We start from the raw sequence: 22,340 nt of genomic DNA, 5'->3' as shown, positions 1-22,340 counted from the left end.
TAACGTCATCGAAGATAACAACCTTAGTGGCGAGGATTTTAAGATTGACTAAAGTACGACAATGGACAGAGCGACACCCACTAATATAAAAATGACTTAATTGTAGTTGACGTTATCGACCCATCAACGATTTTACTAAGGACGAAGATAACAGTAATGTAGGACAGGAAGCGAGAAATATTGTTGAATGCGATTTTGAAAGAATTGCACTCGCTCCAAGGTTTGAAGAACAAATAAGTTTGCGGGCAACAATAAATAAAAGACAACTACAGATCCACCACTAGCAGATGTTGTCCTCTTTGAACTTCCCCTCAAGGATTTAAAATGCTTTTGGTTTCGCAGGGAAGGTTTCCGGTGTTCTGGGCTTCCCCTCAAGATTTTAAAACGTGTCTGTTAAGGAAATGTTTGAGCACTGATGTTTTGTTCTCCTCCCCAACCACTAGTAAGATTTAAATTGATATAATGGGATTAAAATTAATAAATTAAAATTTATAAAATTACTTTCCAAGTTTATAATTAAAAAAGATTTGTTTTAATAATAATAATTAATTTCTTTATAAGGTAAGAGAAAAATATCAATCAAATAAAGGGGAAGATTTGTTTTCCCGCTTAAAATTTCAGCAAGAAGACAAAAGAGTCTTGTTGAACGGTACAGCTCGACACCGACGTCCAATGCCACTCATCATTAAATTAAAAAAAAAAAATTAAAATTATATATATATAAATAAATAAATAATATATATATTATTTTTTTATTTTTTTTTTCTGTCAATTTTTATTTAAATTTTGGAGTTTAGCATTTTTTAATTTGAATTTTTATATTTTTCGATTTTAAATTTAATTTAATCGAATTTTGAGGATAGATTAGGGGTTGAAAAAGGAAAAGAAATTAAAACATTTATTGAAAAAATAAATTATAAAATAAAATAATAGATGACTCTAATTATTTGCTACGACGTTAGTCATATATATATATATATATAAAATTTTAAATTAAATTAGTAAAAAAAAATTACAATTAATTTTCCATAGTTCTTTTGAATATGGTTTTTTTTATTTGAAAAATTATTTAATTATTGATTTTGTGCACATACAAATTTCTCACTAATATTAATTTTTATAAAAATGTTTGCAAACAAAATTATTTTTAAGTCAATGAGATTATTTCCATTAAAAATAATGTCCTATAAACTTTTAAATAGGTGTAAAAAAATATCACTAAAATAATAAATAAATAAAAATTAACAGACATATTTGGTTGTGAATTTTAAAAAATATCAAATAGATTAATGATTTATGGAATATAAAATATAAGATTCATTCATTTATTAAATATAAAATAAAAATTTAGAATTTTATTAGATATTTTCATATTTGTTAAAAGCCTTTTAAATTTATCTGATCCAAAAATTCAAAAAATAGGCAATTAATTTAGAATTTGTAGTACAGAAAAAAAAGGCATAAAGGTATATAAAAAGGAAATGGTTGAACTTACCGATAACAAAGCTATATTTATTAATACGTGTTAATTAAGCTAAACTTTAAATTACTAATTATTTTTTTTCCATTTTTTCAATCGAATTATAATTTCTACGCGTGACATAAATTCTACATATTTAATAATTATAAATATGAAAATCAAATCATTCATGTTTGAATTAGTAACTTGATTTATGGGTATAAATCAATGGTTCGACGAAAAAAAAAAAAAAAAAATTGTTATTTTTTTTATAATTCATAAATATTTTTTTTAATGGAGTATTAATGGTTTTATCCATATATTTGTTCGTATTTATGATTTAAAAAAAATTAAAATATTAATTAAACTTTTGGTAATTTAAGGGTATTTTTTAAAAATTAAAGGTATTTCTAAAATAAATTATTAACGTTTTTAGATATGAATATTTAAAAAAGGTTAAAAAGGTAATTTAATTATTTAGGGTAATAAATTTAAAGCTGAAAAATATATAAATTAATGAATTGTGGAAAATCATGTGATGACTCCATGATGACTGGACTTTAGCACTTTTTGGTTGGCGTGTCCAAACTGTTAGCCTGTGAATGGAGGAGCTGTCCATTATTTTAAGGAATTTTCTAGTATAATATATATATATATATATATATATATATATATATTTTCAACGGTTTTAATAGAAAAAATAACATAAAATCAATATATCATCTCACCTAAATAATTGACATGACAAAGATTATTTGTATTTTTTTTAATTAATCGTTCACAAAATATTCTTATCACTAAATAATAAATAATTAAACCAATGGTTGGTTCGTTCGGGTTCTGTTTAGCTCACAAAATTTATCTTTCTTTATTTGCTACCTAAACGAGGATTTTCAGTCACTGGTCCCATAGAAAAAATACACACCCACGGGATCCATCCACAGTTTTCAAAATAAATCTACCAAACATATTTTACGAGAAAAAAAGCCAAACTTTTCTCTTATCAAGATGTAGTTTCCTTCTCCATGTGAGAAAAAAAAAAAAGTTACGACGAACTTGCCAAATTTTAGTTTTAATTTTATTATGATCATTATTTTGTTTTTTTTCCGTGTCTTAAACACTCTTAATGTCAATTATTTTTGTTAGCAAATATGATGGTTTGAACTTATGAAGTTATTGTTCGTCCAACATTTATTAAATAATTTTAGGTTAAATTATAAAAATTAAATTACAAGTAATAAATTTATGGATATAAAGATTAATGAAAATGAATTTAATTATATCGGGCTGATTAAATGGATCAAAATTGGAAAAGAGGAAAAAAGGCTGCCAAACCCATTAGGCCCACAATGTGGATGGTTGTCTTGTCAGCTGCCGCTCATGATGGGCCTCAGATATGGGCCTTAGGCCCAAACAATCTGATCCAAAATATAATGGACTATTTTGGGGAAAAGAAAAGGAAAAAGAAAAAGAAAAAAAAAAAACACAGAAATTATGCTTTTCAAAATCACATATTTACAGATGTAGAAAATTATTATTTATTGATTTTTTTCATTTATCTTAATTCAACTAAAATTGATTAAATAATAACAATAATTTTCACGTTTTTTAAAATTTATTAATGAATTAAAATAGAAGGACGAAAAATGATATTTTAAAGGTTTTAAATTGAAGACTACGATGGAGAATATTATAAATATTTTATAAAAATGTAGAAACAAAAATAAAATAGAATTGCCAACTCGTCCAATTTTTAAAAATAAAATTTGCATTTATGAGGTAGAAAAATATCAATTTTAAGTAGAAAAGGGCATTAATTTGAGAAAATTAATAATAATAATAATAAATAAATAAATAAAATAAAAAAGGATTTATAGAGTCCGCGTTGGCAGAGTAAAAGCGACAGTTCAGCAAATCTCCACCACAAATTAAGTCCTCAGCCGGGGCCCACAACACCTCATTGCCACTCATATCTCCAAATGTGAAATGAAATCCAAATGAAATTCAAATTCACTTCCATCCAATCAGATTCCAGTATTTGATCACAGTCTTCACAGCCACAACTTTGGATACAGTTTTCTCACACGTGTCGTCTCTCTCGCTCCTCTACTTCCAACCCTACCACTTCACGTGACCTCACGTGATTCCCTGTTTCAACCAAACCAAATCCCTTGGCTACTCTCCTCCATCCCAAATCCTTCGCCTCCAGAAAGCTCCTTTTCATTTGGTTTTTTCCTGAATTTATCGCGTGGCTCTGTGTTTTTCTGCCTTTTTCTCTCTTTTTCTTCCCCCCTTCCATGTTCCAGGGCTTTTGAACGCCATCCTGTTTCTGGAGGAGTTTGATGCTTTCTGTTGTTGATTCCGGAATTTTCTTTCCGTAACTACTTTTTCGGAGAATTCGGCGATGTGCGGATCAATCTTCGATCAGTTGTTGGATTTGGATTCTGGATTAGAGATTTTGTTTGAGTTTTTCAGCTATGTTTGATTGGAACGACGAAGAGGTAGCCAGTGAATTTTTGTTTTTCTTGGCTTCAATTTTACTTCTGTAGCATGAAATAGTTGTTGATGTTTTACTTTTGTGGCGAGGGAGTGAATAGTGTATCTGGGTGTTGCTTAGCTTGTTTTGTTTATAGTACTGCCATGGATAGTTTTTGCATTGAACCACCGAATCAGTATACCTTACACTTTCATTGGAAAGGCTTATTGCAAGAATGGGAGACGAATCTGATGGATCTGATGCTCAGCTCAGCATTTCATTCCTTAGGCAGTTCAATTTCGTTGAAAGCAAAGGGATGTAATTTAGTGACTCGTGGAATGAGGAAAGTTTTTTTGGGAGGAGCTAGGAGGCCTTTTCGAGCTTTGTGTTGCTGTGGGTGTCTGGCGGGGACTTTAGTATGACCTAATGTCACACGAGATGGAGTGTACTGGGACGGCATCACTTGATCTATGAGGAGGTTTAATAGATTTATCAAGAGTTGTGGTCTCTTAGATCTTCCCCGAGTGAATGACTGATTTACTTCGTCCAACCAATGTGAGAGAGAGAGAGAGAGAGAGAGAGAGAGAGAGAGAGAGAGAGAGAGAGAGTGTGTGTGTGTTTTATTGTAGACGAGATATGTTTTTGTTGTCAAGAGGTTGGTTGGACACTTTTAAAGAAATGAGAGAATCCTTAGGCTCGATAATCATGTTTATCTGCTTGAGTTTAGGCTACACTTTTAGGTCATTTCCCTTCTTGACTAGGTGTAAATGTTGAAGATTAGCAAGTAAGAGAGATTTTGGTTTATGGTGAAATTATCCTTGCTTGAAGTAGTTCAAAAGGATTGGAAATACAGTCTTGGGACCTAGGAATTTTGGATAAAATTAGACTCTTGAATTAAATGAGGAAGGAACTATGAGCAAGGAGTTGAGAGAAGTTTGGTTAAGGTTTAAAGAGGATTTCAAGAAGTTAATTTATTGGGAGGATTCCTGCTAGAGACAAAAAGCAAAGGTTAAGTAGGTTAAAAAGAGCGTGGTTGTGATGCATACTATTTTTTCCCTTTCTATTTTTTTTTTAAAAATTTCTATATGCTTCTTTATCCCTCGCTTCCTCCGGACTTTTCTTGGAAGGTTTATGTCGGTATTTCCTTATAGCCTGGGATCATGAAGGGTTGAAGACTCCCTTAATTTTGGAAGAGAGTGGTCTTTAGCTTTAATGGGAGTAAAGGCCTGATTTGGATGGCTTCACTATGGCTATCTTCACTGAAAATTGGAATAGTTTTAGAGAGGACTTAGGCAAGGTCTTTTTTGAGTTCGTGGAGGGGGATTATGATTCTTCCACACACGAAACTTATATTTGCTTTATTTCCAAGAAGAGAAGGGTTAGAGGAACAGGGACTCTATTAGTCTTGTCACTAGTTTATCTCTATAAGATCATTGCTTAAGTTTTGAGAGATAGGTTAAGGAAAGTCTTTTCTAATGCTATTTAGATTTTCAAGTGCCTTTATGAGGAGACAATTCTTAGATTAAGTTTTCTATTGTCAATGAGGCTACGGATGATTATAGAAGTTCATTGTAAGTGGGAAGAAAAGATGGCCCAGAGGAAATGAGTTTAAGTTGGAGTGGCTACCAATCTAGGATTCATTAGCCTATAAGTTTTTATCTATTAAAAAAATCAATAGATGCGAAACCGATAAAAGATTAGAATATGCAACTGAAATTCTTAAGAGATTCAAGTTAAAGAAGAGTACAAATATTAGAGCAGAATTTTATATTTAGCCAAAAAAAGCATGATCTCGGTCAATTTTATTTTACTGGTAGTACAGGTTGTATATGGAACCTTGTTTTGGAACATTTATCTTATTGTTGCAATGGATTTACCCATTCAGATTATAACCACCATTTATAAGTACTCTGGAGTCCTGCGGCGATATGCATCTGCTGTTGTTAGAGTAATCATGACAGATCGGAGCATATAGCCTTTGCTCTTCTGATTTCTGTGGACAATTCATTCCGAAGGTTTTTTTTTTTNTTTTTTTTTTTTTTTTTTTTTTTTTTTTTTTTTGAAGTTAAAAAAAACAAGAAATTAAATTTTCACTGATGGATGGAAATATACATTCCCTAGAAGCCATTGGGTCAAGTTATACTCCTTACTCTGATACCAACTGATGAAAAGAATATTTTTCTTGAATTTATAATCTCATTCCTTCACAACTTTGCAGCACTTGCGTTTGAGGGCAGCGGTTATTGTAGCTAGTAATAGTCTTATACAACGTAGCATTCACTGAAAGTAGAAGATTTAGTAGTGAATACTAAATAGTACATTCAGTTAAACATTCTGAGAAACTTAGGTGAGATCCCAATGTAAGGAGAAAGAGAAGAGGAGATACCTGTAGGGAGCCCAAATTGGTACAAGCTCGACTTTCTCTGTATCTATTTTCTACTTCTTTATTGAAGCTTTTCATTTCAACAGTGAAGGAGCAATTTCCGTTGTTACTTGAGATTGTAGAAGAATAAAGCTCATTGTTTCACGTGTATCTGGCTGCGTGGTTGATCATTTAAGCGATTCTATGATTTAGTTCATTGATTTCTTTCCTTTTCCTGAGCATACAAAAAAATGGGTCTCGATTAGAATGTGCTTGTGACTCGTTGATTACAATTAATAATTATGTGCTACAAAAAAATTCCTCTCTTAAATTGTGATCTTAAATTTATGTGATAATTTCAGCTTGCAAATATAATATGGGGTGAGGCTGCTGATAGTGATGATCATATTGTGCCTTATCGGGAGGCTAGTGAGAATTATTATGACAAGAAAGAATGGCACCAAGACACGGTATGCACAAAACTTATGGAGCAAAAGTCACCTGGGACTAATGTTGATGATACCCATGGAAGAAAGCTGGAAAGCAGTCCTGGCAATGAAGAAGGAACCTCTGCCTCAAATCTCGACAATGATCCATTGGCTGACATATCCTTGTCCAAACCTTGCAGAATTGACCAGGACTCTAATGGTACTGAAGTATCTCATGAATTAACTGAAAATAGCAAATATAATTCACCAAGATATGGTAAAGATATTATATTTTTGATTCTCTGTAAATTCTACAGAGATATATGTGTGCACACGTACAATGCAACATTGACGAGCTTTAGCATAAAGTTCAATTGTGTACTAATTTTTTGAATGACATGTATACTGACAGCTGCGATGATCAAAGATGCCCAAAATTTTCAAAGTACTGAAGAAGGTAAAGGACAGGCTGATTTTGTTGACTATGGATGGGCTAATATTGGAAGTTTTGATGACCTAGATAGAATTTTCAGGTACATCGGTATTTTATTCTCTTAACTCCTTGATTGATGGTTGTATAATTAAAATAAGAACTCATCATTCGTAAGCTCTTTTTTTAACTGAAGTCAAATTATACTCATGATGAAGAGGAAACAAAAATGTCTTGTAACGTTGACCTGAAACAGTGTAGTCATGCAGTGAGCTGATCTTGTTTTATACCCTTTTGGGAAAGACTGTTGTCTTTTTTACTGATGAAATGGAACAGATTCTTGTTGCTTTGCTCCCTTATACATAGACATTCTTCATAAATCGTGAGAGAACACCATGAAGATGTGTGGAGGCAAATAAGGTCCCATAAACCAGCAATAGTTGACTCTGACCCCTCAATCCTAGCCGACCAGGCATGCCACAGCACTGAGTAAACTGAAATAATTCAAAGAATTTTAGAGCGGCCCTTAAAATTGGTACCAATAAGAAGCTGGTTAATTAAGCAAGCTGGAGACTTAAGAAAACTCCAGCTCAACACATTTTTAATGGTAAATTACAATCTAATTAAAGTTTTGGGATCTTAGTAGGTCTTAGTCCTCTTAATCCTCTCTAGCAGTAGCCCCATATCTTTTATCTTTAGTTTCAACCCTGTCGTCACAACTGTAGATACTTGCCCGACAGTGGTTATCATGTGTAATTTTCATTTTACAATTGGATTTTTCCTCTTCTTCTCTAGTTCTTAATCAATTGTCGATTGTTCTTTGGACAATGTTGCAAAATATAATATGCTCGTTTTTTTTACCAAAATTCAATTCTGATTCATTATTTCTATTATCATGTTCAAATTAGTCAGTACATGATCACCATTACCAAAGTTGTTGGATAGTCTCGAAGCATGATAGTGCATCAGAGTTTTTCTTTGTCCCGTAGGAATGCAATCTTATTCTTTGAAACGTTTTTGTCCCTATATTAAATCTTTTTTTTCTCTAATCAATGTCAATTTTGTAGCAACGATGACCCAGTATTTGGCCAAGTAAGTCTCAGTGATGCTGATGAGATGTGGTCTTCTTCTTTGAAAGATTTGCACAACAGCCCGATGAAATTATTCCCAACTGTGGAGTCGCAGAATTTGGACTCAGGAGTGGACACTGAAAAGAATCCAGAGTACTCGAAACAAAATGAACAATTATCTACTCTTGCCAGTGGGCGAAGTAGTGATACTGGATCACTTGGGTTGCAGACTGGAAGTGCAATCTTAACAAATGTAGGAGATAGAACTGGAGCTATTGCAAAGGATCTGGTATTAAACATGTTGGAATAGTGCATTTTCTGTTGCTATTTTTTGAGCAAACTGAAAATTCTATGTAATTTGCTTGGCTTATCCAGACAGATCTGGAGAAAATGGAAAAACCATCTGCAGCCACACTTCACCAAAGACCTGATATTACCGTAACTGTCAATGAGTTTTCAAATAAGGTTTGTTTCTCATTTGTTTACTCAATTAATTAGTTGATCATCCTTTTGTTTACTGTATTTCAGCTTTTTTACCTGCCAATGAATATTGAATGTGGAAACAGCAACTTTGTCCAAATACCTGCAATGATAATTAATCTAAAAGAATGGTCAGCATTAGTAGATAGGATGTTGTCATTTTCAATCTACCGTTTTCAAGTAGATTAATTTTCATGTGGTAACCAGGTGGTAAAAAGTATATCCTCGAGTGTATCATCGTTGATATTGAGTGTAAAATCTACAAAACTCTAAGCTATCTGTCATTAGCTTGCAATTCCGATTGATTTGGAAGGTGGTACCTAATGCCCCTGTTCTTTCAAATTCAAGTTTTCTGCAATGCCTATCTAATTCAACCTCTACCCGTAGGTGTCCTTATATATTCATAGAAATGAAGTGAGAGAATACAAATGGGTGTCCCAAAGAAAGAAAAAAAAAAAAAGCCAACGGGGTAGGCCAATTATTAACTATATACATAAAGGTCTCCATGCCAAAATAATAACACCTAATGACAATTATGAAAGTCCTACGGAACTGCTGCCAAACTGAGGCATTGAGCATAACTTTCAACCACACCTCCTCCCAAGATCCCTCCCACCAAAGGTATGTTCAATCCATGCAGCAACCATAAAGACTTTTAAATGGTTGTAATTTAATGGTAAACTCCAGCAACCATTGGTGAAAAGATTACCAACTCACCATTCACATGTTTACTTACTGCCACGTTTGCTTTAATTTCAAATCTTTATGCAAATTTCAAAGAACTTTTTTGTTTTACTACCAATCAGTCAAATTTGAACTTGTTCCTCTACGATGGAATCTACTCCACTTACAACTCCAAGCAAATAACAAGTACCTTCGGTAGGAAGGTTGTTATAGCTATAACTAGTAGAGGTACAGTCCAATTAACTTGATAGTACTACAATAAACAGTGTACTATATTCAATAATTAGATCTGACAGGTGAGATTACACTGGACTCTACTAAGTTGAAAGGAGCAACAGGCACCGACTTATGGTCGTCAATGTAGTGTTATATAACCGCGTATGCCTTTTTCATTTGCCCACCCAGAACTAGCAACCTTGCTTTGTGCTGGTGGGTTTTACATCAACTTAACTATTTAGACGTCCACTTCTCAACCCTGATAGATGTAGTCATAGTCTTTTCTGTCTGATCTCTAATTTTTATTACTTTTTCATGTTTCAGATTGGTAGGCAGAAAAAAGTGTTGAAATCTCGTAAAAGATCGGAGGGGAGAAGTGTTGAGAAGATGTTTCAAGATTTTCATGGAAACTGGCCTTCACCAACGAACCCAGCAGCTCAGTTTGATAACAAATCACCGCAATACCAACGAAGCTCCAATCCTTTGATGCACCAGCCATTATATCCGATTGCTGCAAATGCATATCCTGTTGTACCCTTGCTGTCCCAAATTCAGCAGGGAGATCTTCAGCCTCAGCCTTTTATGAGTCAAGATATTTCCCCCAGTGGCGCAAATCACGTGGACAAACCGGCCGATGGTTTTGTAAAGTCTCTTACCATGACACCTCAAGAAAAAATTGAAAAGCTTAGGAGAAGACAACAAATGCAGGCAATGCTTGCCATTAAAAAACAACAGCAACAGTTCAATAATCAAGTCTCTGCTACCAGTCAATCCATTTCTCCAAAATGTCCCCAAGAAATTCAGTCTCAGCACATCGAAAAGACTGATCTTGTTTCTGAAGAAATATACACTTTTCCTGCTCAAGATCCAAAGTCACCTTTAGAGCAAGATGATTCCAGTACAGTCTCCACCACGGTTGATCGTTTTTCTATGGAAGATACAACTCTTTGCAGGCTTCAAGAAATTATTTCTAAGGTATACCTGACTTTGTGAGTGGATTATTTTCCTCCTAGAGTAACCTGACTTTAGTTACAATGCCCTAGAAATGTTTTACTACAGCTGGATTTCAAAATCAGACTTTGTATTCGGGACAGCTTGTTCCGGTTGGCCCAAAGTGCAATGCAGAGACATTATGCTAACGACACAAGTAGTTCCAACAAAAGTACCAGAGATGAAAATGAAACCACTGCAAAAGGAGAAATCAATAGTCATTGTAGGTTAGTAAATGCGCTTTAATTCTCATTCTCTCGCATTGAGTTGTTCAAAAAAGATTTTTGAGATCCTGCCTCAATTGTTTTTGCTCATTTGAGTCATGAACTTATCTCTGTGATTTCGAATGTTTGATATTTTATTATCTTTTCAAAATTCCAGCCATATTGAGGCATGCACGGAGCATTTAAGAGACACGTTAGGATATGTGCAAGACAGCAGGGAAACATTTTCTGCTAATAAAATCTAATCTTTTTATGTCAAAACTAAGATTATTACATTGAGGAACCAAAACATTAATAAGTTAGTGCAACATAGTTCACTGTGTTTTAAGGTTCATGGTATGAAAAACTTAATCCACTCAAATTATTTCATAATTAAAAAATAGTCATGAGTGCTTATTCTAGAGATCAAAACAACCTAATTGCAAATAATAGTATTGCTTCTATCTTTTCTTTTTTTTAAATGTATGGTCTTATTTGAAGTACTGCTTCCTAATTTAAGAAAATGGAGAGTTTTTAACGTTGGTTGAGTCTTATGAAAGTTACAAATCTGGTGGGTGAAAAAGGGGAAATTTGGGAGCTGAGATTATAATCAGTGGCCTAGAGAGCCTTTCAATCCCCACCTATTTCACTTGTGTTTTTCAATAAATAGTTCTAGTTCTTCTCAACTCTACTTGGTCGCTTAATATATGGCGTAAGAGCTTGTGCAAACATAATAGAAATCAAGCCAATATAAGGCAAGAAGAGCTCTCTTGATATTTAGTAATAAATTACTTCATATCTTAGTTATAGTTGAATATGATCCTGTGGTTACATCCTAAGAATGGACTTGGTTACTCGAATTCTACATATTCCATCTGTGTTACCAATGATTTGAAGAATTCTAATGGAATCTCTAACTCTGTGATGTACTCTGCATTCTTTTGTATTCTTTTCTAGAATGGCTGGGGAGCCGGATGCTGAAACGGAGACCAACTCCATCGACAGAACTGTGGCTCATCTTCTCTTCCATAGACCCTTCGAGTTTTCACAAAACTACCCTGATGCACCCGAATCGCCAATTTCCGCGAAGTTTTCTTCCGAGCAGAAGGCAGGTTTGAAGAGCTCGCCAATGGAATTCTTGTCTTGCAATGCGTTGGGTAAACATCATATTTCCATGGATGGGTCTAGAAGTTCTTGGACGTCGGCAGAGATGCAGCAGGTAAAAACTAGTCCTTGTATGGACACATCAGATAACACGTCGAATACTGGACTGGTAGATGATGCAGTTCTGGAGTATGAAGCCTCTCAGTGAGGAAATGTGCACGTTAGGACTATCATACGGGTAATTCATTCCTTTATCTCTTCCATGCCCTGTTGTTTGCTTCTCATGCTTGACCATATGGATTCATTAATAATGCAAGATCTTCTTTTCGTTCGTCTGCTTACTAGATCATACAAACCACTGTTATGGGAGCTTCAAAACTTTGACTAACTCGTGGATCTAGAAGTATCAAAATCATGGAACATAGATCTGGAAGTATTGAAATCTCGAAGCATACAACATGCTTCTTATGTATTCAGAAAAAAATAAACTCTGAACAACGATTTGGAGACCGACTTGTATGTAACTTAACACGCACCAGCAATAACTGGATTGTGTTATTTATGTGATGCTATGTCTGTAGTGGTGTGAGCGTTTGGATGTTTTATTTTAGTCCGCTTGGAAGATTGAAACATAACATGCAATTTCCACGACTCTCATAAAATGTTATTCCTAGTGATTGAATTGTATTCTTAAAGCACTTCTCTAGTTCTGGTAGGATTTTAGGATATCTCAGTTTGTGTATGCGTAGAACTTTATATTGTAAGTTAAGATTGAATATGATGCGTTGATGAGATGATTGACATCGTTCATTACTTTGTTATATGCATGCTAACTAGATTTTCTTGAGCTTACTTTCATATTTTTCAAGATTTATATCACGTGAGCTATAATTTCAGTGAAACTTGGTTGATATTTGAATAGGAAAAGGAGTGGATCTACAATGATTATGTACTACGTTTGTTGCCTTGATGCCAAACGAGCCTCTGGGCAGCAACAAAAAGTACAAACGTAGTATCATGCCTATGATTAGTGAACTTGGGATCCAAAAGTCCAAACACAATTTGCTCCATGAGCATAAAATCAGACCTGCTCAAGTTTTGCATACGAAGTCCCTTGATTTGCTAGTATAAGTGATGAATCCAGATTTAGCCGAGGATGGTGCCTACTTATTGGTGATGGCGGTGACACCAGGCCAACAATGATGCAAACTTCGTCGCGTCACTTATCACACCTGTTCGAGACTCACCAATTGAACATACGGTAGCTGTTCTTAGACATCGATTTCTTTTATTTGGTTGGAATCTCATTTTTAACAAAAGACTTTTAATATTTACTTCATTTTAGTCTACAATAAAACATGAAAGTTAGAGCCCAGTATCCAAGAGTTCTTTGATCCATAAAGAGTCAATTATTTAGTAAAAACAAAGAATAAATAAATAAATGGCACATGGGCAAGCATTTATTGTTCTTGGTCCTGCTCTTCCCACATAATATTTAATAATTTCAACCACTATTTTTTTTTCTTGATGTTCTCACTTCACTCAAATTGAATTTAAGATCATGTGATATACAATTTTTGCCTCACATAATTTTTATATTATTTCACAATTTTCAATTTTCTTATTTATATGAATCGCTTTAAAAGATAGAGGCATCTTATCTCTTGAGAAACCCGTGTCATAAATTTTTTAAATTGATTAAATTTTATCATATTTCGTTTAGGTTTCAAAATTTTGCTCGATTTTTTAATAGTATATAAACTAAATTTTAAGAAACTAAAAATAAAATCAACTTAGTCCTTGAACTTTAAACCTAACTCGTTACTATTTTTTCATCCGCTCACTCAATATTTTACCTCATTCAACCTTTGTAGCACTAGTTCAACCATTTTTTTAGTTTGATGTTGTAAGAACTAGAGTCCAAATCATCAAAGGATTTAAGGTAGTTTTTTTCTTACTATAATTAAACAATGCACTTGTTATAAATTGTTAAAGTATAAATTTAGCTATAGTTGATGCATGATCTAGTAAGTTATGCTCGTATAACTCATCAATTATAAAATAATAATAATAATAATTATTATTATTTTTATATCATTGATTACATAATCAATGTCAAATTTTAGAAATTACAAAAGTTAATTTCCAAAAGGCAATTTGGAGAAAAAAATAAACAAGTTTTGAAAATTAAAGTTGTTAAAGTTGACCTAATTTTTGTTTCCATTTTAGAGTGCTTTTAAAGCATATATATATATATATATATATATATATATATATAAATAAAGCGCGTAATTTAACGCAAGAAGACCGGGTGGGTTCGAGTCAACCAATTCAATCATTCATAATCACTGTGTTCAACAGGGCGCTGCCGCTTTCCCCCCCTCTCTTTCGAACGTTCGTTTAAAACAACAAATTTTCCCCTTTTCTCTTTTCTGGGTATTTTGAAATCTTTCGATTAGCGTATGGAAAAGGTCAGAAATCTCTGAGATTTTCGTTTTTCCATTAAAAAATTAAACCGATTTTCGGAATTTCGAGGTCAGTGAAGCCGCCCTGCTTGTTTGTTCTTAATTTCTGCCCTTTTTTGTTCTTTCTCGAGAAAAATCTCTCTCTTCTGCCCTTCAGACGCTCCTCCTCCTCCCCTTTCTCTCTCTCCCATGCTTTAATTTGAATTCTCTCGGCTCCCAAACGCGGTTTTCGTCGCATCCCTTTGTGTATTATCATCCCTTTTTGGCGCTGTTTATTGTCGTACCACAATCAAACTTGCCGTCCACCCAGATTCTTTGGTGGGGTTCTGATTATCTTTTGAGGTATTTCATGATTCCCTTGATTTCTTCATGGGGTTTTGAGTTCTTGTGATTTGGGGTTCTTGTATTTCTTTCTGGGATGGTTTTTATGATTGTCCCGAGATGTTTGAGGCCTTCGTTTCTGGATGTTCTTATCTGCATTTTGTTGGGTTTTTTCTCATTGATCGGTTTACTCTGCGCATTTGTTGTTGTTCTTTAGGCCTCGATGGAGTTCTGGGTTTAGTTTAGTTTTTCTGTTTGGTAATTGAATTGGTTCCATTGGGAGTTTAGTGTTCATCATGTTCTTACTCCTTTCTCTTTTCCAATAATCTTTTAGATCATTGAACAGAATATTGGATAATGATTTGAGATGCTTTCTTTTCTTTTAGTGAATCATCTTTTTGTTAGTTACCCATTGGTTATAGGACGAAACAAGTTGGTTCTCAAACAATCCATGAGAATCCGATACAAATATAGATACAAATGGTCCCATGGGAGCAAGAATTTTTATGAACATTTCATTTATGAGCAGAAGAGCCATTTTCATTTTCAAGGAATGTTCATTCGATTACGTATTAATCAATATTCGAATGATTGGTCTAAAGATTTGTCTAAGTCACCTCGTTTCTTTTTGTCTAACTCAACTCACTTCTTTTTTTCTTTGTGAGTTTCGGGAATATCCCCATTCTTAGGTTCGAGATTCACATCTATGAATTGAAAAGTCCGAATGATCAACTCTGCAATCAGTTGTTAGAATCAATAGGTCTTCAAATCGTTCCTAAGTTGTTCTTATCTGGTTTTGAAGTTATTTCTTGTAACTATGGTTGGTCATTTCATATGATGTTTTGGTCAATACTTCTGGGGTAGACCTATGGATTGACATATGATGTTCTTAATACTTGCAACTTCTTGTTCATACTTTTCCTAATGTTTATGTTTGTAGGCATTTTATTGATAAAAATGTCATCTGCAAATCCTTATTTTGATGACGTTCGGACCAAACCTGAGGTTATTGATCCTCCACAAGATGATGACATGATGGATGTTAGTGAAAGTGTGAGTGATCCTGCTCGAAATGGAGGAAAGCCTAACGTGGCTGTCTCGAGCAGTGTTCGTGAGCTGTTGGAGTGCCCTGTTTGCTTAAATGCTATGTACCCTCCTATTCATCAGGTCAGTTCTCATCTTTTTAAGATCTTTTGAATGAAATTGTTTACTTGTTGGAGATGAACGCTTTGATACCAAATGATAAAGAATCACTGTAAGAGAAGTAAGATTCAAATTAGCTTGTTGATCGAATATCTTAAGACAAGAACACTTATCTGGGTGAAGTAGGTGGTGTCAATGATGGAGTTGGTGGTGATGTTAGTTATGGCAAAGGTTTTGGTGATGGGTTTGGCAGCTTTAGTTTCTGGAGGTGGATTTGGTGGTGAGGTGGGTAGGGGCTGTCGTTGGAGGCAGAAAATGGACGTTCGGCATCCCGAAACTTCGAGAACTCTTATTAGTTATACCATATTATATACACTTTGTTATTTTCACAACATGAAACTGTTCTCATGGTCATGGAAGAGATTACATATATATCTGTTACGAGAACTAAAACGGATTCCCTATAAGTAATATAATCCCGAATCTCCTAAAAACTCCCGATCTCTCTTCAAAGATCGTATGAACGGTGATTCTTTCCATTCCATAGGTCACGTAGAATTTGTGAGATCTCACATCGATTAGAGAGGGGAACGAGTACCAGCAAGGATATTGGGTTTCGAAGGAGGGTGAATTGTGAGATTCCACATTGGTTGGGGAGGAGAACGAAGCATTCTTTATAAGGGTGTGGAAACCTCTCCCTAGTTGACGCGTTTTAAAAACCTTGAAGGGAAGTCCGAAAGGAAAAACTCACAGAGGACAATATCTGCTAGTGATAGGCTGGGCTGTTACGAAGACGATTTTGTCTCTTCTTCCTATACAAAATACACTGGCTTCGTCTGGATTATAATAGCTCGAGAGCTGTCTTCCTTTTGGGCTCAACTGAATGTTCCCCTTGAGTTTATGAATAATGTTAAAGATTTTGGGTAGTCTTTGAGAGTACCATGTGTTCTTATGTCGATTAACTTTCTGTTGTCGCAGTGTTCGAATGGTCACACATTGTGTTCGGGATGCAAGCCGAGGGTGCACAACCGGTGTCCGACCTGCAGGCATGAACTCGGGAATATCAGATGTCTTGCATTAGAGAAGGTGGCTGCATCTCTGGAACTTCCATGTAAATATCAAACTTTTGGATGTGTGGGCATATACCCTTACTACAGCAAGCTGAAACATGAATCTCAGTGTGTATATCGACCCTATAACTGTCCTTATGCGGGGTCGGAATGCACGGTTGTTGGCGATATTCCGTTTTTGGTAGCTCACCTCAAGGACGATCACAAAGTCGACATGCATAATGGAAGCACTTTCAATCACCGATACGTCAAGTCAAATCCGCAAGAGGTCGAAAATGCCACGTGGATGTTAACGGTACTATTCTGCTTCGTCTTATTGTGTCATGTTTTGAGAGGTCGGACACGCACGCAACTGATACCGTTATTTCTGTTTGATCTATAGGTTTTCAGCTGTTTTGGTCAATACTTTTGTTTACATTTCGAAGCTTTTCAGCTCGGGATGGCACCGGTGTACATAGCTTTCTTGCGGTTTATGGGGGACGATAATGAAGCGAAGAACTACAGTTATAGTCTAGAGGTGGGTGGAAATGGGAGGAAGACGGTGTGGCAAGGAGTGCCACGGAGTATTCGGGACAGTCATCGGAAGGTACGAGACAGCTTTGACGGGCTTATTATCCAACGTAACATGGCGCTGTTCTTCTCGGGGGGAGATCGGAAAGAATTGAAGCTGAGGGTAACTGGTAGGATTTGGAAGGAGCAGTAGTAGTAATGTGTTTGTGTTGTATGTTTGTTTAGGTGCTTAGAAGAAGAAAGTAAAGTAGAGAGCCTAATTTTAATGTTATTTTGAAGGGGAAATTCAAATACATGTCTTCTTACTTCTCTCTTTATTTTTACCTTTTTGCCCCTCCCCCTAAGACTTGAATTTACACTTTTAACCCTTGTTTATTGGATATTTATTTTAAAAATAAATAGTATTTTAATAGCCAAAAATAAAAAATAAAAATTAAAATGAAGGGATGAATTGACCATGTGTGTTAAATAATATACATAAACTTGGATGATTGAGCTCGTCCAAATTAGTTCAAATTCATCCAAATAAATTGGTTTAGGCTCGATAAAAGTACACCATTGGCTCCAAAGTCTAAATTAGCTCAATTTGTCCAAAGCGGAACTAGTAGGTACTCGTACGAAAACATTGAAAACATTTATTTCCTGACTGATTAAATAATTTAGTTCATGAACTCACAAACATTTATTTATATATATTAAAATTCAGTATACAAATAAGAAATTTAAATTTATTGTAAATTTACTAAATATAAAATTAAAGGTTATTAGATAAGTTTGAAAAATTTTGTGATTTTTGTAATTTATCTAAAAATGGGGGGAAGAAAAAAATTGGGAAAAACACGCGATTTGGATGCGCGTGGTCTTTTAGTAATCAGTCAATAAATAAACAGATAAACTAACTTACCTACCACAAATTCTGTCATCTCCTAAATTTCGAATCCATTTCCACTGTTCACCAAAACATCGTGACCCATTTTTGAGCCATTTTTGCTGTGAAATGCTTTTTTTTATTGTTGGCAATCACCGGACTCATTTCATTTTCTTCAATTTTCTGTTTCGTTTTCTGTTCTAATCCCCACCTAATGCAGATTTCTCTTCGTCTCTTTCGTTACCAATGAATTTTCCTTCGTTTTCCGTTGAATCTTCCCCTGTTTGCATCCTCTGTGTATGTTTTAGGATCCATCTGGTTTATCGTTTTACCCGATGGAACAGAGATTCGTTGTAATGAGCCCTAATGCGATCCCTACGCATTTTCGAACCCTAGATCGTTAATCGGCATTGCAGAGAAGAATCTCGGAGATGAATTGTATTTATCTTGGTAATTTACCTAACAATGTTGCGTACTTTCTATGATCTATTGCCGATTTCAACGTTCTTTTCTTTGACGGTCTTTTGTGATTGATTAGGGTTCAAGCTGTTGGAGTTTTCCTAGGCGTATTTCGAGAGTCAAGTTTCCGCTTATGAGTTTGGATTCATTTTTTCCAGAAATGTCAGCCAAGTTACAACAGATTGATCAAAAGGGTGGTGGTTCAGGTACTCTTTTTCTTCATCATTTCTGGTGTGAATTTCATGTGTTCCTGTAACTATTTAGATTGGGGTTTTGAAATCCTTAATATGTATCCATGGATTTCGATTTTTCATGGCCTTGATAGTTTGGGGTTTTGAAATCCAAGTTTCATAAATGTAGTGAATGGTCGATTCATCTTCCTCCTTGAATGTTGGAACTGTTCTATATAAATCTTCCAGAATGTCCTGTTCTTACCTCCATATTCCACTACTCCATCATTGATCAGGTACCCAGAAAAGGCTGAAGGATCTCACATCTCAGTCTGCCAATAAATTCTGTGCAGATTGTGGGTCTCCAGATCCAAAATGGGTGTAAGTATTGTATTATATTAGCTATATGGAATACAATTCGTACATAGTTAGGGGAATAATTAAACTGAGAGTTCAGTACTTGACTATTCTGAAAGGTACCATCCTTCCTGAGAAGTTTGAATACTGAATTTAAAATTATTGGGAATCTGCTACGAAGCTATTGAAATCGGTTTGCTTTTATTTTGCTCATTCTTTTTGCTGCAGAACCATGCTTGCGTGGTGTAGTGTTTATATGGCTGACTGCATATCAGCTTACCAGCTCCTTTTTACTCCTAACTTGCAATCTTTCATGCTTCAGAACTTTTTTTTTTTTCTTATTGGTTAAGCATCTAGGACTAGGACCGCATCTGATATGAAACTCTTAGGATTCGATTTAAAAACCTTATTCAAAAACTACAAAAATGATATTAACTTGATGATCAAGATCAAAAATAAAGAAAACTCGTGATTCGAATCACTCCATAAGATAGTTTGATCAAGACTACTTGAATGACTCTGACATGCAAATCTAAACACAAGAAATGCGACGGAACAAGCTAATAGCTTAAGAAGTATAATATGCAACTTTCATTATGATATCCAAAATCTTTTTACTAAAGCAACAACATGAATGACTATTTATACCCTTGAAAATAAACCTTAGGGTAATGACCACTAGCTAATTGTAACTTATAATCTTATATGGATCTTTTAATCCACCACGAAATTTTGAAGGTAGATATCTTAGAATCTTTTGTATTTTGAATGGATTCACTTGTTGGACGCAGGTCTTTGAATTTGGGGGCATTTATTTGCATCAAGTGTTCTGGAGTACACCGAAGCCTCGGAGTGCATATATCTAAGGTGTTACTCCTTTCTTCAACAGCTCTGTTTTGAAGATTATTAATTTGTATTACTTTCTAACATAATCTTGAAAATTATAGGTTTACAATTGATTCTGAAATTATGGCAGGTTCTTTCAGTGAAGCTAGATGATTGGACGGATGAACAAGTTGATGCTTTGACGAGTATAGGTGGAAATACTGCCGTAAACAAAAAGTACGAAGTTTTCATCCCAGACAGCGATAAGAAACCAAAACCAGACTCATCCATAGAGGAGCGTTTGGATTTTATAAGGTAAATCTTTTGTGATGTTATTCTTGCTATAAGCAAATATCATCCAAATAATATAATATTTACATGGTTTGGCTGCACAGGAAAAAATATGAGCTACTGCAATTCGCAAGTCTTGACGACCAGATTTTCTGTCCTTTTCCACCCCCGCAGAAGAAATCATCATTCTGGCATAGCATTTCTTATAATGGAAGCGAAGAAAGAAGGAATTACGAAAAACTACCGACAAAAACTCGAATCGGAAGTGCATTCCGGAACAGCTGGGGAAGAAAAGATTGTGAACCGAAGAACAGCAAAAAGGGAAATGCATTGGTATTAAGCAGCTCAATGGTAATGATCTGTGAAAGTGTTTAATTTTCTGCATTACTTTCCACACACAACTATTCACGTGTTCTTACTATAACTCTTCTCTGTTCATCGTTTTCCTAATAAAACTTAAGCAGAAGAGGTAGCTGAACTATATGCTGTGTACTGTTTGCAGGCAGGTATGATTGAATTCGTTGGTTTAATTAAGGTCAACGTAGTTAGAGGAACCAATTTAGCTATCAGGGATATGGTGACAAGCGACCCATATGTAATTCTCTCGTTGGGCAACCAAGTGAGACTCCCTAATGAACCTTTTTCATATTGTCATAGCTCCTGGGGTGGGAAATTGCCTGAATTCTCCTGTGTTCTTATATACTTTTCAGTCAGTGAAGACACGAGTCATCAAGAGCAGTTTGAATCCAGTGTGGAACGAGAGCCTAATGCTGTCAATTCCTGATCACATTCCTCCATTAAGAGTGGTAAGTAAGTTGGATGACCTGAAAATACTTCCTAGTTCTTTCTTTCTCTTGATCATGTTTAGTAGGAGGAACTTAAAGTAACTTTGTGCAGATTGTGTATGACAAAGACACATTTTCAACCGATGACTTCATGGGTGAAGCAGAAATTGATATCAATCCACTGCTCACGGCAGCCCAAGCCTGTGAGAGATCCACAGTCAGTGAACCGATGCAGCTAGGAAAATGGGTAGCATGCAAGGAGAACACTCTTGCAAAGGATGGCATCATCACTCTTGTAGATGGGAAGATCCGACAAGACATCTCTTTGAAGCTGCAGAACGTCGAACGAGGCGTGCTGGAGATGGAGCTTGAATGTGTTCCTCTTTCTCAGTAGGCTGAGCCATCCATCCATCCATCCATCCATCCATCCATCCATCCATCCATCCATCCAAAACTGAGCTGTTTACAATATTAGGGAACCATAGATAGAGGTGTTCTTAGAGATTGCTGCAAATCATTGGTCTGAGCAGGGGAAAAAGGTTACTTTTCAGGAATATCAATGGAAGAAGTGTCTGTGCTGAAGAAATTCTTGTGTTCATAGTTGGTTTATGCCTCAATAACCTTCGCTTGTGTTTAAGATTATCCCCCTTTGAATGTTTTTCTGTAAACTATGTTAATATGTTGGAAAGGAGAAAGAACTTGTACATTCGAGATTACTTTACTTCTTTAATGTGAAATGTGATTGTCTTTTCTTTTTCAAGAATCATATCATAAGTTTAGTAGGTGGAAGGGAACATTCATTCATACCTGGAAATGGGAAGCCTCTAGTTTTCATCATTCTTGGTCATTTTGCTGTTGGAGCAGACAATTCCTTGCATCAAATATAATTTTTACTTCGTTCGCGACTTTGCTATGCAATTTTTACTTCGTTCGCAACTTTGCTATGCAATAAGTTGTTTGTTGTTTGACTTTGCTATGCAATAAGAAATGNCAAATCCCAATAAAAACCCTAAAGCCACTCAAAGATTTTTATTCTAAGACATCATTCCAAACCCAACTACCTTCTTAATTCAAATGACATGATACACATACCCAACCAATACTCTTTTTCTTCTCTCTTTTGTGAAAGATTAATATCAGTCTCAACCATCTGTTTTCAATTTAGAAGCACTAA

The 22,340-nt window shown here is 34.9% G+C and overlaps 3 protein-coding genes across 6 annotated transcripts; all 3 read left to right on the top strand.

Moving 5' to 3' along the window:
- Positions 1-3,615: 3,615 nt before the first annotated feature.
- Positions 3,616-12,675, top strand: LOC111794810 (protein LNK2). 3 transcript variants are annotated; one of them, XM_023676965.1, is made up of 9 exons: positions 3,616-3,960; positions 6,660-7,002; positions 7,138-7,258; positions 8,223-8,514; positions 8,601-8,690; positions 9,930-10,580; positions 10,635-10,822; positions 11,756-12,140; positions 12,248-12,675. In XM_023676965.1, the coding sequence occupies exons 1-8, from the start codon at positions 3,937-3,939 to the stop codon at positions 12,108-12,110; spliced, it is 2,064 nt and encodes a 687-aa protein (XP_023532733.1). In that variant the 5' UTR covers positions 3,616-3,936; the 3' UTR covers positions 12,111-12,140; positions 12,248-12,675. The 3 variants fall into 3 exon arrangements, with proteins under 3 accessions (XP_023532733.1, XP_023532742.1, XP_023532749.1); XM_023676974.1 differs by having other exon boundaries at positions 3,617-3,960; positions 10,665-10,822; XM_023676981.1 differs by having other exon boundaries at positions 3,618-3,960; positions 6,660-6,945.
- Positions 12,676-14,241: 1,566 nt separating this feature from the next.
- LOC111788670 (E3 ubiquitin-protein ligase DIS1) lies at positions 14,242-17,728 on the top strand. 2 transcript variants are annotated; one of them, XM_023669103.1, is made up of 4 exons: positions 14,242-14,709; positions 15,629-15,855; positions 16,810-17,196; positions 17,284-17,728. In XM_023669103.1, exons 2-4 carry the CDS (start codon positions 15,646-15,648, stop codon positions 17,602-17,604), a joined length of 918 nt encoding a protein of 305 aa, XP_023524871.1. In that variant the 5' UTR covers positions 14,242-14,709; positions 15,629-15,645; the 3' UTR covers positions 17,605-17,728. The 2 variants fall into 2 exon arrangements, with proteins under 2 accessions (XP_023524871.1, XP_023524879.1); XM_023669111.1 differs by lacking the exon at positions 14,242-14,709 and adding an exon at positions 15,014-15,448.
- Positions 17,729-18,372: 644 nt separating this feature from the next.
- On the top strand, positions 18,373-21,932 carry LOC111791725 (probable ADP-ribosylation factor GTPase-activating protein AGD11). The gene is made up of 9 exons (XM_023673198.1): positions 18,373-18,729; positions 18,818-18,944; positions 19,205-19,289; positions 20,057-20,132; positions 20,242-20,405; positions 20,486-20,732; positions 20,884-21,000; positions 21,092-21,187; positions 21,279-21,932. Exons 2-9 carry the CDS (start codon positions 18,872-18,874, stop codon positions 21,558-21,560), a joined length of 1,140 nt encoding a protein of 379 aa, XP_023528966.1. The 5' UTR covers positions 18,373-18,729; positions 18,818-18,871; the 3' UTR covers positions 21,561-21,932.
- Positions 21,933-22,340: the final 408 nt, after the last annotated feature.

The sequence above is a fragment of the Cucurbita pepo genome, chromosome LG01 (assembly GCF_002806865.2).
Source record: "Cucurbita pepo subsp. pepo cultivar mu-cu-16 chromosome LG01, ASM280686v2, whole genome shotgun sequence".
NCBI lineage: Eukaryota > Viridiplantae > Streptophyta > Magnoliopsida > Cucurbitales > Cucurbitaceae > Cucurbita > Cucurbita pepo.
Note: the sequence above shows the minus strand (reverse complement) of the source record. Positions and strands in the feature narration are given on the sequence as shown.

What these genes read in the sequence shown, in the direction of transcription:
- LOC111794810 (XM_023676965.1), top strand. Translation starts at nt 3,937, where the DNA reads ATGTTTGATTGGAACGACGAAGAG. An exon ending in TTGATTGGAACGACGAAGAG is followed by an intron (nt 3,961 to 6,659) that starts GTAGCCAGTGAA and finishes TGATAATTTCAG; the next exon opens with CTTGCAAATATAATATGGGG. An exon ending in GAGCTATTGCAAAGGATCTG is followed by an intron (nt 8,515 to 8,600) that starts GTATTAAACATG and finishes TGGCTTATCCAG; the next exon opens with ACAGATCTGGAGAAAATGGA.
- LOC111791725 (XM_023673198.1), top strand. Translation starts at nt 18,872, where the DNA reads ATGAGTTTGGATTCATTTTTTCCAGAAATGTCAGCCAAGTTACAACAG. An exon ending in TCAAAAGGGTGGTGGTTCAG is followed by an intron (nt 18,945 to 19,204) that starts GTACTCTTTTTC and finishes ATCATTGATCAG; the next exon opens with GTACCCAGAAAAGGCTGAAG. An exon ending in GAGCGTTTGGATTTTATAAG is followed by an intron (nt 20,406 to 20,485) that starts GTAAATCTTTTG and finishes TTGGCTGCACAG; the next exon opens with GAAAAAATATGAGCTACTGC.
- LOC111788670 (XM_023669103.1), top strand. Translation starts at nt 15,646, where the DNA reads ATGTCATCTGCAAATCCTTATTTTGATGACGTTCGGACCAAACCTGAG. An exon ending in TGTACCCTCCTATTCATCAG is followed by an intron (nt 15,856 to 16,809) that starts GTCAGTTCTCAT and finishes CTGTTGTCGCAG; the next exon opens with TGTTCGAATGGTCACACATT. An exon ending in ATGCCACGTGGATGTTAACG is followed by an intron (nt 17,197 to 17,283) that starts GTACTATTCTGC and finishes TTTGATCTATAG; the next exon opens with GTTTTCAGCTGTTTTGGTCA.